Raw genomic sequence first — 17,301 nt, forward strand, 5'->3', positions numbered from 1 at the left:
CGCGAGCAGTGGTCACATGATCCACACTCCTTGGTATAGTCCTGGGACTGTGTAAAAATTGGGTTTTCTGTGGTCCCAGATATCCTGGGGAAAGTCCCTGGTTGTCCCGGGGATTCCCTGTGCATCATTTGGACGTGCAGGGACGAACCTGGGATATAGGACTGGTGTAGACATGCCCAGTGAAGTCATTTGCTGTCTCTCAAAGACTTCCCTGTTCCCTCTGAACTTAGCTGCAATCCACACAGTAGCTTAGGAGAAATGAATTTCCCAGCAACAATATATTGTTGCCTGTTGAAATACAAAGTATATTAAGGTGGCCTGGTCTTGAATGGGCAAAATACCTGTTCCGGGTGGAGATGAAAACTGCTAGAACTGATTTGTTGATATGGATCAACATAGCTGCCTCAATTTTTGGTCTCTGTTTGAGGGCTTGGTTGTGGGGACTATAATGATGAGCACCCACATTTAGACATTTACCAACTATCAATTGACCAAGAAATGTCATCAGATAGATATTTAGCATATTATAAGAGGATATACTAGCAAAATATTAAATATCAAGTCCTTACTGGCACCATTCTAAAACTATCACAAAATTCTAAAGCATTCTAAAACTCCCATATGTCTCATCTTTGAACAAAGAAATAAAAAGCTCTTGACAAACATACTCTTCACCTATAAAGAATGTCCTTTTTACCTATGTGTCACTAAAATCTGTGCCAATGCCTATCATTTCAAAAAGATTGGCTTACTTCAGACATCATGCCAAACCATGGCTAAAGATGTTTAACTATGGTTAGTGGGAGAAACTATGGTTGGCTTTTTGGTGGCAAATAAGAACAAGTAATAGTCTGAAGTCGGTCTGAAAACATGGGGTGCAATTCAAAAGGTTGCATAAGCAGAAGGCCACTTGAGTAACTAACTGCTCTCCATCCTTCTTTCCCCTCTCCATAGGCCTCCAGAAAAATGTGGGCTGTGTCACAAGATGCTGTAGAGGAAAGTGGAAATCACCTCAAATCAGGTGGAGGGGCCTTGCACCAGCAGGTAGAATTCAACCTGTTGATACAAGGTTCTTCCACCTGGTTTTGAGTATTCCCCCCTCCCACAACACAGCTGACTCTGGGAGGGCCCCCTTGACCTTCCAGAAAGTCTTTTTGTGGGTGCTGGGGGTTGCAGAGGAAAGCAAAGATTATGTGGGTGCGCAGCCTTCTACTTGTGCAACCTTTGGTGCAAAACTGCTTGTGTGAACTGTGGTTTAGTATAATGTCTCAACTGTCAAAACAGAAAGAAAAAGAAGGAGACAAACAATTATAAACCATGGGTTGTCTTTATGGTTGGAACCTAAAAAAAAAGTCTAGATCCTAAACCTTGGTTAATGCAAACTATTGTTTCATATGATATTTAAATTGAGCCTGTGTCATGGCATAATCCCAAACATAATAATTTTAAACAACACCGTACTGCATTTTAATTAATTAATTAGTCAGACCTCCTACCACACACGATTATATAATTTTTTTGGGGGGGGAAATAACTTTTACTACCAGGTTCTTAAAGAAGTGTGCTACATCATGCAAGCAGGTAATCTACAGGCTGCTTTAAAAATGCAGGTTGGTCAGCATCTAGATTATATATTAAGGAGTGAAGGTTATGATTGCATTTCCTTCTCATCACTTGTACCATCTTCAGTGTGAATTGAAGGAGGCTCTGATCCCATGAACCACTGCAGATGGCACATATGGCAGTGTTACAACTTCTTAAAATCAATGTAAGAAAAAGCGGAGTAGAAATAAAAATACTCAACTATACTTTCAATTTAAATATCTATGTGAACAGATTCAAGCTGCAACAAAGTTTATCCTTAAAATACCGTCAAGATATTTTTCTAAAGTAGTTGATCTATTTTCATCGAACATACATACATTTTCTCCCTTTATAACTTAATACCTTACCTAAAAGTCATTATATGTCCATTGGCACAGAAACAAGCAAGGCAGATACTGTTATTCAGTGCCACTATATCTCCACGAAGGACAAACGAAGTCTCTGTTATATTTTGCTTATAAGTGCAGTTCTGTGAGGGCAGTGAAATAACTTTTGCTTGCTTTTCAGAACATATCACTGCATATTGGTTTTCACTGATTTCCTGAGAGGAGGATGGAGACACTGAGACAGGCCGGCGCTTTTTCAAATTATCCTTTTCATCCTTGTCTTCAGGGACATTGGGTTCTCTCCAGGGTTCATATGCTGGTTGAACTAATGATCCTGTAGTGTCCAGAAAAGCCATTCTCAGGATTGCACCTTTAAGCCTCAGAATGGTTCCTAAGATACAAAAATGTATAGTTTTTCTAAAATCTCTGTACAATCTGAACGTTCAAAAATGTTCAACCGAGTGTGTTCTGTCACAATTCAAAGTGTATTTTAGCATGTACTTAAATAAAATTCCTACTTTGCAAAGCAGTCTAAAACTACTGTTTCCAATAGCACTATACCATGCATTCTATGGTATAGTTTTTCAAGTATTTATACTTGGTATAGTATTTATGGTATTTCAAGACACTACTCTTGAAAAATGGACTTTCTGAACTGGAGTCTTCAAGCAGTACATGTAAGTAAAAACATGTTCTTTTAAGCAAGTATCACACACTGGAAATCTTTGTCAAAGTATACTTCTATACATACATTAAATGAACTTCAAAAATGTGAGGATCTCTTATATTTTAGTCCTTGTTGTTACTGGAAGCATTCAAATGATACCTTTAGCAGTATCTGCTAAAAGTATCTGCTTGGCGTTAATAATACTACCAACTAAACCTACAAAACAGACCACAGATAAGTTTTTTGGGGTACTGCCTAACTCCTTAAAATTGGCTTGGGAAACATACAAATTTCAATACTGGATTATAAATCTTGAAATTGATGAATAGAAAAATATTGTATATAACTTTGTTTCCTATAAAGTTTTCTTTCATGCAGGAAGGAACAGATATTGAACAGAAATGTTGGAAGTCTCACTGGTGCAATATAATTGCAGTCACAAAGATGGATCTATGGTCAGGTTGGAGTCCACCTGGAGTAGGGCCTTCATTGTGGTGGCTTCCTTTCTGTAGAACTCCCCGCCTCTAGAGGTAAGGCAGGCACCATCATTGTGTTATTTCAGTGCCTGCTGAAGACATCTTTATTTCAAGCCTTTCTTGATAGACCAGCCATGGTTTTAATTAGCATTCTGTTTTAAAAACTTTTAATATGGAGTTTTATCTCTTTTTCTTTTATTGTTCACCACTCTGAAATCTGTTTAGATGTGGAGAGGTATATAAATGTTGTAAATAAGTAAACATAATTGTACCTTTTTAGTCAAATGTGAGAAATTAGCATTGTAGCAAAATATTGGCTCTCTTTTAGGACTGCTTCAAGTTACTATTTTATGTTCCCTTATTTTGACTTTCTTTCACTTATTTCCCTTCTCTTCAATCCTGTGTTGAAACAGAAGAATGTTGGCAATATGATGGCCATATGCACAGCCAACAGTTCGTGCTGATTTGGGGAGTGGATCTTGGGGTTGGAGAGCATCAGAAGTTTCATAAAGCAGATTCTTCTTGCACTTCTCAAGTCCTTTGCATCTATTAGGGACCAACCCTATTCCTTCCCATTTTAGCATCCAGAGCATTTATTAATTTGGGACATGACCATGGTGATTTCTGTTAGTTATGTTGGTGTACTATGAGCAAACATATATGGAAAGCTAGTTCTCCAGTTGGAAGATCTCAGCCTGAAGTCTTAGAGACTTATGCCAGTTGGGGGAGAAAACATTGATCTAATGCAGGGGTAAACAACTAGGTGCCCTATTAACATATTAGATGTTATTTTCTTTGAGCATATAATAAAATTTAAGGGAAAAGACTTCCTGTAGGAGAAGACTATCAATGGTTGATGACTATGTGCTACTTCCAGTATCAGAGACAGTACATCAGTTGCTCGGAACATGGGCACAATGGTGCTGTTTCACTTGTGTCCTGTGTGTGGGTTTCTGGTTGACACTGTGTGAACTGAATGATGGATTATATGGACCCTTGGTCTGATCCAGCATGGCTCATCTTATGTTCTTTTGATTTGCTCACCAGTGTCCTCAAGTAAATGCTGTTGCATAACGTTAGTAAAACCTTGACACGTGCATTTATACAAAACACAATATTGCATAGCTATATGATTTTCCTTTTTAATAAAGGTATTTAAAATGATTTTTTTACACAAATTTTATTTGATTTCACTCTAAGAATTATGAATTTTGTTGATATCTCTTCCTTTTTCTAATTTTTATAAAGCAAATGTACTTTAAAGATCAAATTTAAAGAAAATTTGCATATTCCCAAGCCAAATTGATGGATAAGAGAGGTTAATTTTTTTTTAAAAAAAATCATCTTTATTTTTAAGAACATAAAAGCCATGCTAAATCAGACCAAATGCCTATTTAGTCCAGCAGTCTGTTCACATAGTGACCAAACAACTGCCTGTGAGATTCTATAAACTAATCTTTTCTCTAACTATAAATTAAAATTGAATGTGGTCAATACATTATAAGAGATACCAACAATCACAATTCTCACATACACAAAAAAACTGTTCTGCAAAATGTATGCTGAAACAGCCAAGGATAGATTTTTTTGTTACCATTCTATTTTGTTTCTCCCAAGAGTGATAGCCTCATTGCTGTCTGTTCAGATTACCATTCTAATCACAATAATAACTAATAATATCTAATAAAACACAGTAAGAATTACAAGCTCACAGTATCTTGGGGAAAGAAGTAAAACCACAAGACTTGCTAGCTCATTGTTTTGTGTTAAATACATACCACTGGGTGATACAATTACTGGCTGAAGTAGTCTTTGCTCTCCTCCTGGGGGTAAATTCAATGCAATGACTAAAACGGTACCCAAAGTAGTCCCAACCCACAAGCATGGTGAAGGTGCCATATCAGCTTTCCGAGTGAAAGTCTCACAGAAGTGAAGAGCTGAAATTGCTTCTCGGGATTCCTTATCAATGCTGGTTACACTAGAACTCCTGGATCGGCTGAAGGAGTTGTCTCTAACATCTGAAATATTTTATATTAATTAAATACACTGCAAAATAGCATTCAGGTATATATATCACACTTTACAGAATATGTTGCAAACAGGTTCATTACATATGGCATCTCTAAAAACTCAATTAAGTAACATTTCACACATTACATATTTTAGGTGAACACTTAAGACATTAAACTGCACACTTAACACAGTGCATGAATGAAATAAATGTTTGGAAACAGAAAGGTATCCTTATGAGAGAGCCAACAATGACTACATGTTCCTGTCACAACAACAAACCTAGTTATTTTGCCATGTACATGAGGAATGGCTCTGAATGTATACTGCACTCTAGTTCATAGTGCAGAGTTACCTTATTGGACAGAACAAAAGACAACTGTGATTGAGTAATTGATTTGTTTTATAATATTTGTTATAATATTGCATGATGCACCACTTCAGGCCTTCTCAACCATTTTCTCTGACTGGTGATACTAGATCAGGGGTGGAGAACCTTACGTCTGGGGGCCAAATCCAGCCCCATAGGGTTGCCCAGATGGCCATGCCCCCTTCCCAAGCTCCACCCTCGTGCCCATGACCACTGATTTCTTGGCACTTGTACAGCTTTCTTCTCATTCTAAAAGGTTGAAAAGCCACTCCTAAAGCTTAGTTATTGGCAGTACGATCTTTAAGCTAAAACATACTGGCATATTGGCCCCACCCCTTTGCCTTTGGGCCTCTCCCACAACTGGAATGTGACCCCTGGGAGCTTCACCAAAATAGAATTCGGCCTTCAGGCTCAAAAAGATTCCCCACCCTTGTACTAGATGTTATGCGGTATAGCAGAAGGCGGTGCAAACTTCTTGCAAGTCTCATACTCGTTTTCTCTCTCACACACACATGCACTCTCACACACACAAACACACACAGCTATTAATTCCTGTTTTAAGTCATATTAATACATTTGACCTTTGTGTTTTGTTAAGCTAATCATTGCAGTTTTACTAGAGGGGACCAATTTGCTGATAAACATTAGGAAGAAAATGATCGTATGAATGCATATTCATTTGAAAAAAGCACATGGCAAAGCAAGGTCAAGACAGGATTGCAGAAGAAAAACTAAAATCCAGACAGTCAAACATATACTCTCACAGCTGTACCACCCAAAGATCTTAATGAATATGGATTTTTATAAGTGGCAAAATAGGCAGGAGGTTGGTGGCAGAGTAGACATAAGATCTGATTGGATAACAACATTAATGCAAGATAGTTAGCATAGCTGGAACATATATAAAGAGAATCCAAGTGACAATTTGTCTGAAATCACTGCAAGGCAGGAAGCCAGTTACTTGTTCATCATCTTCCCGAAGTCCCCTGCTAATTCTAAGTCACTGCAAGCCTCAGAGCCTCTCTTTTATGCATACTGATTTAAACTGTAGGAAATTGATCCCACTGATGCTATGCGATGCTTGTGTGTCTATAGTATAAGGTTAAAAACATGACGACAGTATCTGCTAAGTACACAGGGCAGGGACTTTTGTGTGTGTGTGTGTGGCTTTTTCAGCAGGCTAGTGTTGGTTATGTCTTTAACCTATCCTGCTACTTCTATTGATTTATTATATTGCTTACTTTTATTACTTAGTTTAAAACTGAGGTTTTAATGTGGTTTCAAAATTGTGGTTTTAATGCGTATGGCAGAAGACTTGATAGACCTATTAAAAATGAATGAATGAATGGATACTTTTCAGCTCAACTCTATAAGCAGTGAGATTCCCAAATTAAGTGATGGGGCAACAGTAGTGTTCCTCAAAAGCAGCTTGCGTGTCTTGAAAAATTAAGCCATCTTGTTGGATACAACCGCCACTCTATGCTGGTGGAGCAAGAAGGGCCCATACATTATCATCCCACCCAATGTCAATATACAGACAGTGGGAGAGGGAGAGAGTAAGAACACACTGCGATTTTCCAATATAGCTCAGTCCATGCAAAAATATTGTTGAGATCTTATACCCACTGGAAAATATAAACAGAATCATTTCTGGCCCATTAAATTCCACCAGTGCCCTTCTTGGTTGCTTTGAAATTAAATTCTAACATCAAAATTTTATATGTGATAATATTATTGATTAGTGTTTTGTTTCATTTAGCAAGCATTATTGATTAGTGTTTTGTTGCATTTAGCAAGCATGTTTGAAAAAGAAGAATTACATAAAAAGCAAAGGAATCAGTAGAAGTGTAAAGAAATCCTAAAATTTCAAGATGAAATCTTGTACACATCTATTACCAAGAAAAACTAACCAAAAGCCTTATAAACTCACTGAAATTAGGGGATGATTGTGACTTCTTGAATTCTGCCTCTTTGACTTTTAGTTTGCATGTAACTTTCTTGTGTGCTTTATAGGGTGGGAGCGCTCCACTTCCATTTTCTGATCAAAATAATGAGTGTTTTAACAGGCATGTAAATTTGCTGATACATAGTTCAAGAAAGAAACAGATTTTAAAATAAGTGTAGCCAAGTATTCTACCAATATGTATACATGGATATAGTTTTAGATGGTAATAGTCCAATCATGATCAACAGAACTGCACAACAAAGGTCTATGTTAAATTAAATTTACATGGATCATAAAACCAGACACCTTAATATTAAGGCTAGGTTCTGAAGAACCATGAATTACTCCCATAAGCTAAAGGTACTTTCGATATATTTCCTGAACTGCATTCTCTATCTCCCTCCAGAACAGCAAACTACCTTTGAAACTATTAAAGGCAGCTATTTGGATCCTTGTCATAGTTTATACATCAGTGCAACGATATGCCATTGTGATGCACATAGTGAAGAAAGATGTCAGTTCTCTTGAGGTGTTCGTTGTTCACCAAATACATTTTACATAATTAAAGCTCCACTTGTGTAATTAATAGTTTCACTGATATTTATTATGTAGCCTAAGCAGCAGCCTGCTTATGTATGTATTTATTATATTTATATCCTGTCTTTTTCCCGAAGAACTTAAGAGTTGCATACATGGTTTACTCCCTGTTCGTTTATCTTCAAAATAATTCTATGGGAAAGGTTAGGCAGATATAGTAACTGATACAAGGTCACCCAGTGAACTTCATGGCCAAATGCAATTTGAACCTGATTTTCCCAGTTCTAGACTGACACTCTAACCGTTACACCACACTGGCTTCAAAACCACATTGTAGGATTTATTTATACCATTCTTGTTTGTCATAGTGTTCAAACCACTAATAATGTAAATTATGGCTTTTAAAAGAAATTTATGATGAACAAAATTATAGGGCTTCTGTGAGTGAGATTTTCAATGGCTTCCAAAGAGGAACATAAAAGGTAGTTCCAGGCACAGATTAAAAAAAAATGTTTTTGCCAGCATGCTTTGTATATAGAAAAATACTGGGATTGTTGGAAGGTAAACTCCTACTTAAGAATTTAAAGCTCAAAGTTATCTTTATGTGTATTTTGTCTGTCATAGCCTTTTCAAAGATTATAAACACCATTAATACAGGCTTTGAACAAATACTTACCTAACTCAGGTTTCAGTTCAGTTGGTAAGCTTAATTTTCTAGACATCTTTGCTGAAAAATAATGTATAGTTTTATAATAAAGCTAGAATGATCACATTATATGAAAGAATTAAAATTGTCAGTTTTCAGATTAGAATTCATATACAATAGTTCTAAGCAAGGAAGTTCTGCAAATTTATACATACATTTGTAGTAAGTTTTAATTACAAGTGTGCTATGCAAGCATGACAATTACCTTCTTTGGAATTATGACCAGATAAGAAACACTAATATGTATTCTTAAGTTCTCTGATATCTTTGTTGTGCTGTGTCATGACATCATGATTCTGTATGGATTTCCCAAAAAACTAACCTTATATTAAATGGAAGTCAAAATGGAACCAAGGTTAAACTTCCTTTCCATCTGCCTCCCCCAGCACACTGAAATACTGACATGGCAAAGTTCATAGAAAACTGCCAAGAATCGGAGCCACCAATAAAAGCTGAAATTTTAGAGAAAATCATGAAATTACACAGGAAAGTTAAAACACCACAAAGAGTGGAGTTTAGGCAACATTCCTAGGGCTAGTGGAGACACACTAGGGATAAATATGCATAGCTAACAGGTTTATATACTGCTTCTGGGAAAGGGTTACTCTATGCCCCCCTATTAAGGCTAAGATGGCTATTCATGACAAGGGAGGGGGGATTCCAACAAGCCCGCTTCTACAAGGATTGTATCTGTCATCAAGCAGAACTGTTAAACACAGGGAGGAACTGGTTGGCAGAAGCAGCCTTGACCAGGACACTGTTATTGCCCCTGTTTTGGTATGGGAGGGGGCATAGATGCTTCCAGGGAGAGGTTGCTCCTGGCCCCATTGCCAAGCACAGAACAAACAGAACCTGAGTAAACATCAGGAATAGGATGAAGGATTCAGTTCATTTATTCTAGAATTGAAGAGGTGCATGTGGAAACCCACATTCACTGAGAATTGTAAATTACTTATTCAAAGCACTGTCTTTTATAAACTGCTTTGAGAACTTTTTGTAGAAAAGCAGTACATAAATATTCTTAATAAATAAATAAAAGGAAAGTAATGTAGTGCTATGAGTAAAAGGAACAGGGAAGCTAAAAGTTACTAGAAAGGTCAACACCTAAACTTCAAACACACACATAAAGTCTTACAGAATCTGAGTCTGGGATACCTACAGGGCTGCCTTTTCTGATATGAAGCAGCCCATACACAGAGAGTCATCTGAGCCCCTGGCATCAGAGTAGAAAGGTAGCTACTTGGGATTTAACATTTTTTTGCTGGTGGTGTCTAAAATTATGGAACTCTGTACTGACAAAGATTTGTCTGGCTCTCCTCTCTTTCACGAAACTAGTTAACACAATTCAGTTTAGGATTTCTTTTGGGAGTGAGGGTGGGGGGAGGGCTAAGCTTGCTATGTGCTGCTGCTTTTTGTTTTAGTTTGTTTTAGTTAGGCTGTTGTAGGCTGCAGTTTTAAATTTTATTGTTTTATATGGTGTAAAATTATTGTGCCTTGTATTATATTTGTGTAGTATTGATTTTAATTTTGTTAGTCATAAAAATCAGTTTTGAGAGAGACTGTAGATTTTAATAAGCTCATGTGTATGACATTTAGATATGGTTTTAAATAGGTTACTCTTTTAAATAGGTGACTCTTTAATGGTCACTTATAAAAAAATGAGCATAATTTAGACAAAAACATGATCGTTAATCGTGTGTTTTTTATTTTTGTTTTTTAAGCATCCATTTTTTATTCAGCCGGGTCACAATGAAGATCATGTAGCCTTGTGGGAGACAGACAGACACAGTGAGATGAGCAAAGACAAAGATTCGAACCCATACAGTTCACAAAGTGAGAGTAAATTTCATTGATCACTGGAGCTCTGAACACAGGAAACTGTAGAACTCATTAGTACTGAAACATTTAAATTCACCTCCCATCAAAATTTTCACTCCACACCAGCCATTAGCAAGTATTCAAGCACAAGGCACCCCAACCAGCAAACACCTCACAAACAAGGAAAGAGGGATAGTAAAGTCCAAATCCAGGAGATATTAAAATGTGGGAATACTGGCTCTCGTGGGTTAAGCACACACACCTATAAGTAGCAAGGATAGAATTTGGTTTTGCCGTATGCTGATCTCCAGACCACATCAAATGAGAAGAAAGTAAAACTGCTTATTTTAACCAAAAGCTTCAATGTTTAATATTGTCACCCACCATACACAGAAGAACCTACTTGACAGGGATCTCACTTATAACATCCAAAGGGTTTAGTACTGAATAATAAACAGTCAATACACCTCAAAAATGCATACCAAGAAGTATTGCCAATAGTACAAAGCAGGAGAGGAAATTTAAACAGCCACCCCACTAGCACAAGCGCACCTATAGGCAGGTGGTCTAATTCTTATGCAGTAAAAACAATAATGGTAGCAAGTATTACAACAGATCCAACAAGTATAATGTTTTAAGAGGCCTTCTTGAAAGTAGGTCATACGTTAGAATTTTTGGTAAAGTTGACACATTGTATAAACAACTTCTCAGAGGGTGCCTCACTTGCCCCTTGTTTTTTTTCCCCTCCTTTCCCAAGCCTGCACAACTTGCGACATACCATGTTAAGCCAGCTCTCTATCTTCTTGCTTAAAATCAGCTGGCAGAAAGAGCCAGCCACGCATGCAGCAGTACCTGCTTATCTTCAGAGAGCAGAAATACAATTACAGCTTCCCGTTGCTCTAACCTGACAGTCCGGTACAAGCCAGGCACCAAACACCACCACCTTCTGACGAGGAGCTTGCTTGGCCCCCTCACTGCTGGGTTTAGATATGTTAAGGCACTATTTTCAGAGGACATTTAGGATAGCTGATACTCATCTACCTTTCTGCTTTATTGCTTTTCTGCTGTGGATTGGTTTCGGGGGGTTGTGATAGAGATGTTTTTTGTTTGTTTTAGGGGCATATATTTCTGTTAAGCCACTTTGTTGATCTTTTTGAATGGGAAGGTTGAGTATACATATTTTAAAATAAGTAATTGAGTATTTCAAAATAAATGAGTATTTCAAAAGTATCCAAGAGGGTTTCCCTGAATTCTTGGTACAACTGTATAAAAACTGCAAGCAAGACTAACTCGAACTTGCCATGACTTTCCTGTGGATGAGCCAACGGTTTGTAGCATGACAACAAATGGGGCATGACACAAATTCCTGGATTGTCAAACAGGAAAGTGTGAAAGTGCCCCATTAAGTCTTGACTAGAATTCTTATTTATAAATATATCCAGATAAGGTTGCTAAGAAGAATGAATAGTTGCCATAGGCCATTGACTTAACTTCTAGAAGCCCTCTTCCCTCATCTTGACAACATGCTTCCACTTTGTATACAAAGTGGCTAATATAGTTCAGACAGCGGTGAAGACTATTAAGACTGCAAATAGCAGAAAATTAGTGTTGAATACAAGCGTGCATAGCTCAGAGAGCACTTTGGCAAATTACCGCTACAAAAGAATTTTCAAAGGGATTTTCTCTCTGTGCTATTGTATGCAGAATTTTATGGTGCACTTATTCCAGTAGACCTCTGTTTCCACATTCACCCAGGATGTGGTGTCATCTGCAACCCACACTTCCCAAATAAAACACTTGCATTTGTCCAACTTGGATGACATGATTAGGGCAGAGTTAAAACTAGAGGTTTCTCTTCCTTGGATTTAGTTTGCCACCCTCTGATGCTGACAAGATTTTTGGAGAGTTGCATGTAGTCACATATTGGATCCATATCCATATCTTCCTTAACTGATGAGGGCTACTAGAGATAGGCTAGCACTGAGGGAAACAATGTTCCTTTACCAATCTTAACAGACTTCTAATGGCATTTGATACAGCTGAACAACAAATACTGTTTCCCAGAGCTCTGGTGGGGTGTAAACGAAAACCTTTGGTTTAGATCCTAGTGTGTACTCAGTTGGTGATAATGCAGCACCTTTACATTGGTGTTTAATCTGCATCTGCAACATTTGATGGTACATGTGGATGTGTGTATTATGTAATGCAGCTGGAGAAATAAGTCCCAATCCCAATTTTAATCAAAACAAAAGAACTGCCATGCAGGATGAGACAAATAGTCCATCTTGCTCAATGTCCTGTCTTACCTAACATGGCCAGCCAGATGCATTAGAATATAGGAGTTCATAAGCAGGGCAAGATGAGAATATCCATCTCCATCCTCAGTGTGCTATGTCTCTGAAAGCTACACTTTCGTCTATCATATCTAATAATCAATAGACCTATGGGAGTCTTCTGAATTCTTTTTACCACCATTTATGCACAGAGTTGCATAGGTTAATTATAAATTGTACAAATTCTTCCTTTCACCATGAACTTGCTGCTGTCCATTTTACTGGATGATTGTTTTTGTGAGATTATACACTTTTACTTCTCTCTGAATGCAACTAAGTCAAGACAAAATGCACCAAGTAAATAGAAATGTTCTTAATTTGATTTCTGATTTTAGTTCCAATTCATACCTAAGTAGTAACAATGAAACTTCTTTGAAGCTTGATTCCTCACTACTATGTTAGCAATTGAATGACAGCATCCCATGGGATGAGCATTACCAGCACCACTTTATCCGGGGGGGGGGGGGGGGGGCGAAGATGCAATAGAAAGCTTCCCACTTGATCCACCCATCTGATAAAATTCTCTTGTTCAAAATTATCATAACGACATGGATACAGACAAAGGGAAGTAGCAATCACACAACTCTAATAAGGTAGGATTCTGTCTTTAATAAACCAAACTCGAGTACTTAAGTTACATGAGATAAAACGTACTAAAAATATAGCTGGTTTAATTATTAAAACATTGCATTATTTATTATAGTTTTATATGAAATATACCCAGTTCTATTAGGATGTTTACCTAACCATTAACACTGTTTGCTCAATTTTTTTTTTTAAAAAAAGTTCTTTCAAACAACTGTTATAGTACAAATAATTTCAACCTAACCTTCAGATTGAGCTCTAATTTCAGAGAAGCCACAATGCAGGAAAATAACTTTAAAGCATTCAGCAAGTTACCAGGTCAGTTGACAGCTTCCTCACATTTACAAACATATACATTTCCTTTGACACTTTGGACATGGTAGTAAATTGAGGATGTTAAAGAAGAAATCTGCTCAAGAAATTATCAATTTATTAGACAACATGCTGTGGAAATGCAAATTTAGAAGAGAGATAAACCACTTCTTACCATGAAAATAGTCATTCCTATACATAGTTAGTAAAATCTTACTACAAGTAAACAATTAAGAGAAAAATCACTAAATAGTAAAAAACAACAACAGTGAAATCCTATACATGCCTACTCAGAAGTAAGTCCCATCAAGTTTAATGGGTTTACTCCCAGATAAGTGGTTATAGGATTAGTCTTAATTTTTGTTTAAACAGAAGATCAGTATATTTAACAAATGTTATTATACTCTAGTATAAAAAGCAGAATTATCATTATCCAAGCAAGAAGTTATACCTTATTGACCCATACGTTAATTCATAATTCACCTTATTTATGTTCTTATAATAGAAGGGTTCAATCCACCGTATGCATATACTGCAAACTGGTTAAGTTATTTGCAACTTATGTTAAATTATCATATGTTGGTTAGCAGTAAGTAGCCACTGGTAATATACTTATTTCTGAAGTACAGGAATAAAAATGTGATGTACTTTTCTCCTAAAAAAATGGAAATAATCAGAATTTTAGCACTGTGGAAATGACATTAAATACTTGGCGGACCTATGTTAAACGTCGATTTATGCAGCAGGGCTTACAGGATTGAACCCTTTCAATGTGTCTGAATAGAAACCAAAACCTTTGTAGAAGCATGTGTATATATAATTGAAGAAAATTAAGACCCCAGTCTCTTTGATTGTATTAATCATTGAGCACAGTATATTAGTAAAGAAACAGCCCAAAGAATACCACTTATGGTTAGGAGAATATTAATTTAACAAATAATGCAATGCAGTTTGCGTTGTTTTGCTGCAGAGTTAAGCACTGCATAGAGTAAGGTACCAGGTAAGGGAGCAAAGGATAATTTTTCTAGTTCCTACCTATATCACTGGCTACCATCTTGGAAAACTTTCTGCTTTTGGTTTTCACTGCAAATAATATTTTGATACAAAATGTCAATTTACTAAAAAGATGAGCTATAGAAAATAATGAGAATACTCTTAAAAATAAAAATACTATACCCTTTTCTATAAAATTATTCATTTTTTGATCATCATCAGAATTGTTGGGAGAACCAGAACCTACATGAGTGAAGACAAAGATGAAAGGGACATACAAAATGGATATTCACACAAACACAAACACAAACGGATTCAAACAAAACAAAAGAGTATGACAGATTATAAAATTATGAAGAGATGTCCTAATCTGAATCAAACGTAATGATAAAGCCCCCACTAAATAAATATATCTGTAGACAGTCTAGATGACTTACAGATTCCAGCCTTTTGCAAGGGTAGTTGGTCTGTGTAGAGCAGAGATCTTCAACACCCCTCACCCCTTGATGACAACATCTGCCTTACAGACAGATAAATCTTTGACTCTCCCAAGTTTCACTTGCATCACACATGGCTTTACTTTTGCGACACTATTCAAGTCCCACAATTTTCTAGTAAAGGCAACACCATGCAACCAAAGGTCAGTGCAGATAGTATAAGTTTACTTACAGATATTGGAGAAGAGGTATATGGTTTGGCATTACTGCTTGTTCAGATAAACAGAAATGATCATTGGCTAATGGCTGGAAATATAATTCACATCTGAATTCCATTTGCTGTATTACATATATGGCCAATTTAATTCAGAAGGTAAAGAAGGTTTGATTGAATTCCTTGTGTTTCGAATGAAAGTTTTCTTAGAGACAAATGGCTATTTTCCATCTAAAATTGCCATGGGTCTCTGCACTCCTTATGTTTACAGTGATTTTGCTAATCTCATAAGAGTGAGAACATAGACGGGGGAACTGAGTATTAGTTGGTAGCTAATGTACCCAGCCTCACATGCCACCTAATGGTGACAGAAAAGGAATGCTGATAGGAATTGGTTAGGATACAGTTTGCAACACCAAATCGAATTTCCCCCCACTTTTCAAATAGGGCATCAACTTCAACCCTACACCATGTACACAGGCAGGATACCTCTCATTACACTATGCTGGAGACAAGGAACAGGGATGGCTATTTCCCATTTTGCTCTGCTTGTGAGCTTATTAGAGACATCTGAATGCTCACTGTTGGAGGCAAGAGTGCTGGACAAAATGTATTCCCAGTCCAATTCTGCATAGCAGTAGTTACATTAATGACAAAGAAATAAGATTTATTAATCTCAATAGGAGTGCTTACAAATCTTGAAGTTATATCAATTAGAATCAACCATGAATATATTGCCAGTTCTTATGATTCAAGTATCACTGAGATAACTAGTATCAGTTAACATTTTAGATAACTGAAAATGAAAAACACATCTACTTTCAAATCCTCTGTAAAACGGAAAAGATTTAGAATGTAGTTGCTTTCCTATGAATTACTTAAACATTATTTAGAAATATCCTTTACTTACCTGTAACATTTTACTTCTCAAGAAAACACACACCAATTCCTGATACAAGTGTGATCTTGTTGGATTTCTTAGGTATAATGCATTTATTCTCTACTAGTAATGTAGAGGGTGCCCTCCCAGCTCCAGGTTAGATCCATAATTGGGCCCAGCAATGTAAAATATTACCACTGAAATGGTTTGATTTAATCCCAATTACATTATCAGGAGCACAGTGCCCTCTATGAAAGCCAAAGGCCTTCTTTCCCTGGATCCCACATTGTTGCCATAGCAGTTTTCCAGGCAGCAGGGAGGATGGTGGTGTTGACAAAATTGTCCTTCCTCCTTTCTGCTGCTGCTGCAGCAGCTGCCTCCATTGCTGGAACAGCAGTCAGTTAGAAAGACAGCCTTTTTTGTGAGCTCCAATTAAAATTTAAGCCAGTGAAAAACTCAGAGATCATAATGTTCATCTCACATTTAGGAAAACATTGTAAGTCATTAAGTTTCATATAGTGAACAAAGGAATAATGAACTTCAGTGACATCACTATTCTCTCTAATCTTTTTTCTCCTCCTTCCCCATTCTTATCCCAGTCTTGATTTTACCAGTGATAAAAGCAACACGGCCTTCTACTACTTTCCCTCCCACTAATAAAATATCCCTACAATTCTGGGGTCATAACATTCACATAAAAACTTTTACTTTGTAACAGAGTAAGTATTCAATTTGTCCACAGCTACAAAATTCTTGAAAGGGGAGCAGTATATACATATTGTAAATATAATAAAATAAAATAAAATAAATAAATAAATAAATAAATAAATAAAAACAAGTCTCAGACTCAATTGCAAACTATAGTTTCTGATCAAGCGTTATTCCTTCTAATTAGAGTGACTTTTTAAATTTGTAATATTTATAAAATATTCACCTCGATTAACTCATAGTTCATGTGGCTGGAGATGATTGCATGAAGTTTCTGGGACCTATGGGCAGTACCCAATGCTGTCCATGTGCCAGCTAAAGCAATAGGGAAAAAAGCCTAATTGCTCAATTCTGGGGGTAAACCAAGCGATGGAACTCT

The 17,301-nt window shown here is 36.7% G+C and overlaps 1 protein-coding gene across 7 annotated transcripts in view; it reads right to left on the reverse strand.

Moving 5' to 3' along the window:
- Nucleotides 1-17,301, reverse strand: part of STXBP5 (syntaxin binding protein 5) — a 129,412-nt gene that overhangs the window by 12,759 nt on the left and 99,352 nt on the right. Inside the window, exons 20-25 of one of the 7 annotated variants that reach the window (XM_063124562.1) lie at nucleotides 14,867-14,926; nucleotides 14,726-14,773; nucleotides 8,613-8,663; nucleotides 7,385-7,492; nucleotides 4,853-5,092; nucleotides 1,953-2,322 (exon numbers count right to left, since the gene is read on the reverse strand). In XM_063124562.1, coding sequence (XP_062980632.1) covers nucleotides 1,953-2,322; nucleotides 4,853-5,092; nucleotides 7,385-7,492; nucleotides 8,613-8,663; nucleotides 14,726-14,773; nucleotides 14,867-14,926 — 877 coding nt within the window. Of the gene's footprint in view, nucleotides 1-1,952; nucleotides 2,323-4,852; nucleotides 5,093-7,384; nucleotides 7,493-8,612; nucleotides 8,664-14,725; nucleotides 14,927-17,301 lie in introns of all 7 variants that reach the window. The other 6 variants (XM_063124561.1, XM_063124564.1, XM_063124563.1 and 3 more) reach the window with 6 other exon arrangements.

Source organism: Elgaria multicarinata, chromosome 4, assembly GCF_023053635.1.
Source record: "Elgaria multicarinata webbii isolate HBS135686 ecotype San Diego chromosome 4, rElgMul1.1.pri, whole genome shotgun sequence".
Lineage (NCBI taxonomy): Eukaryota > Metazoa > Chordata > Lepidosauria > Squamata > Anguidae > Elgaria > Elgaria multicarinata.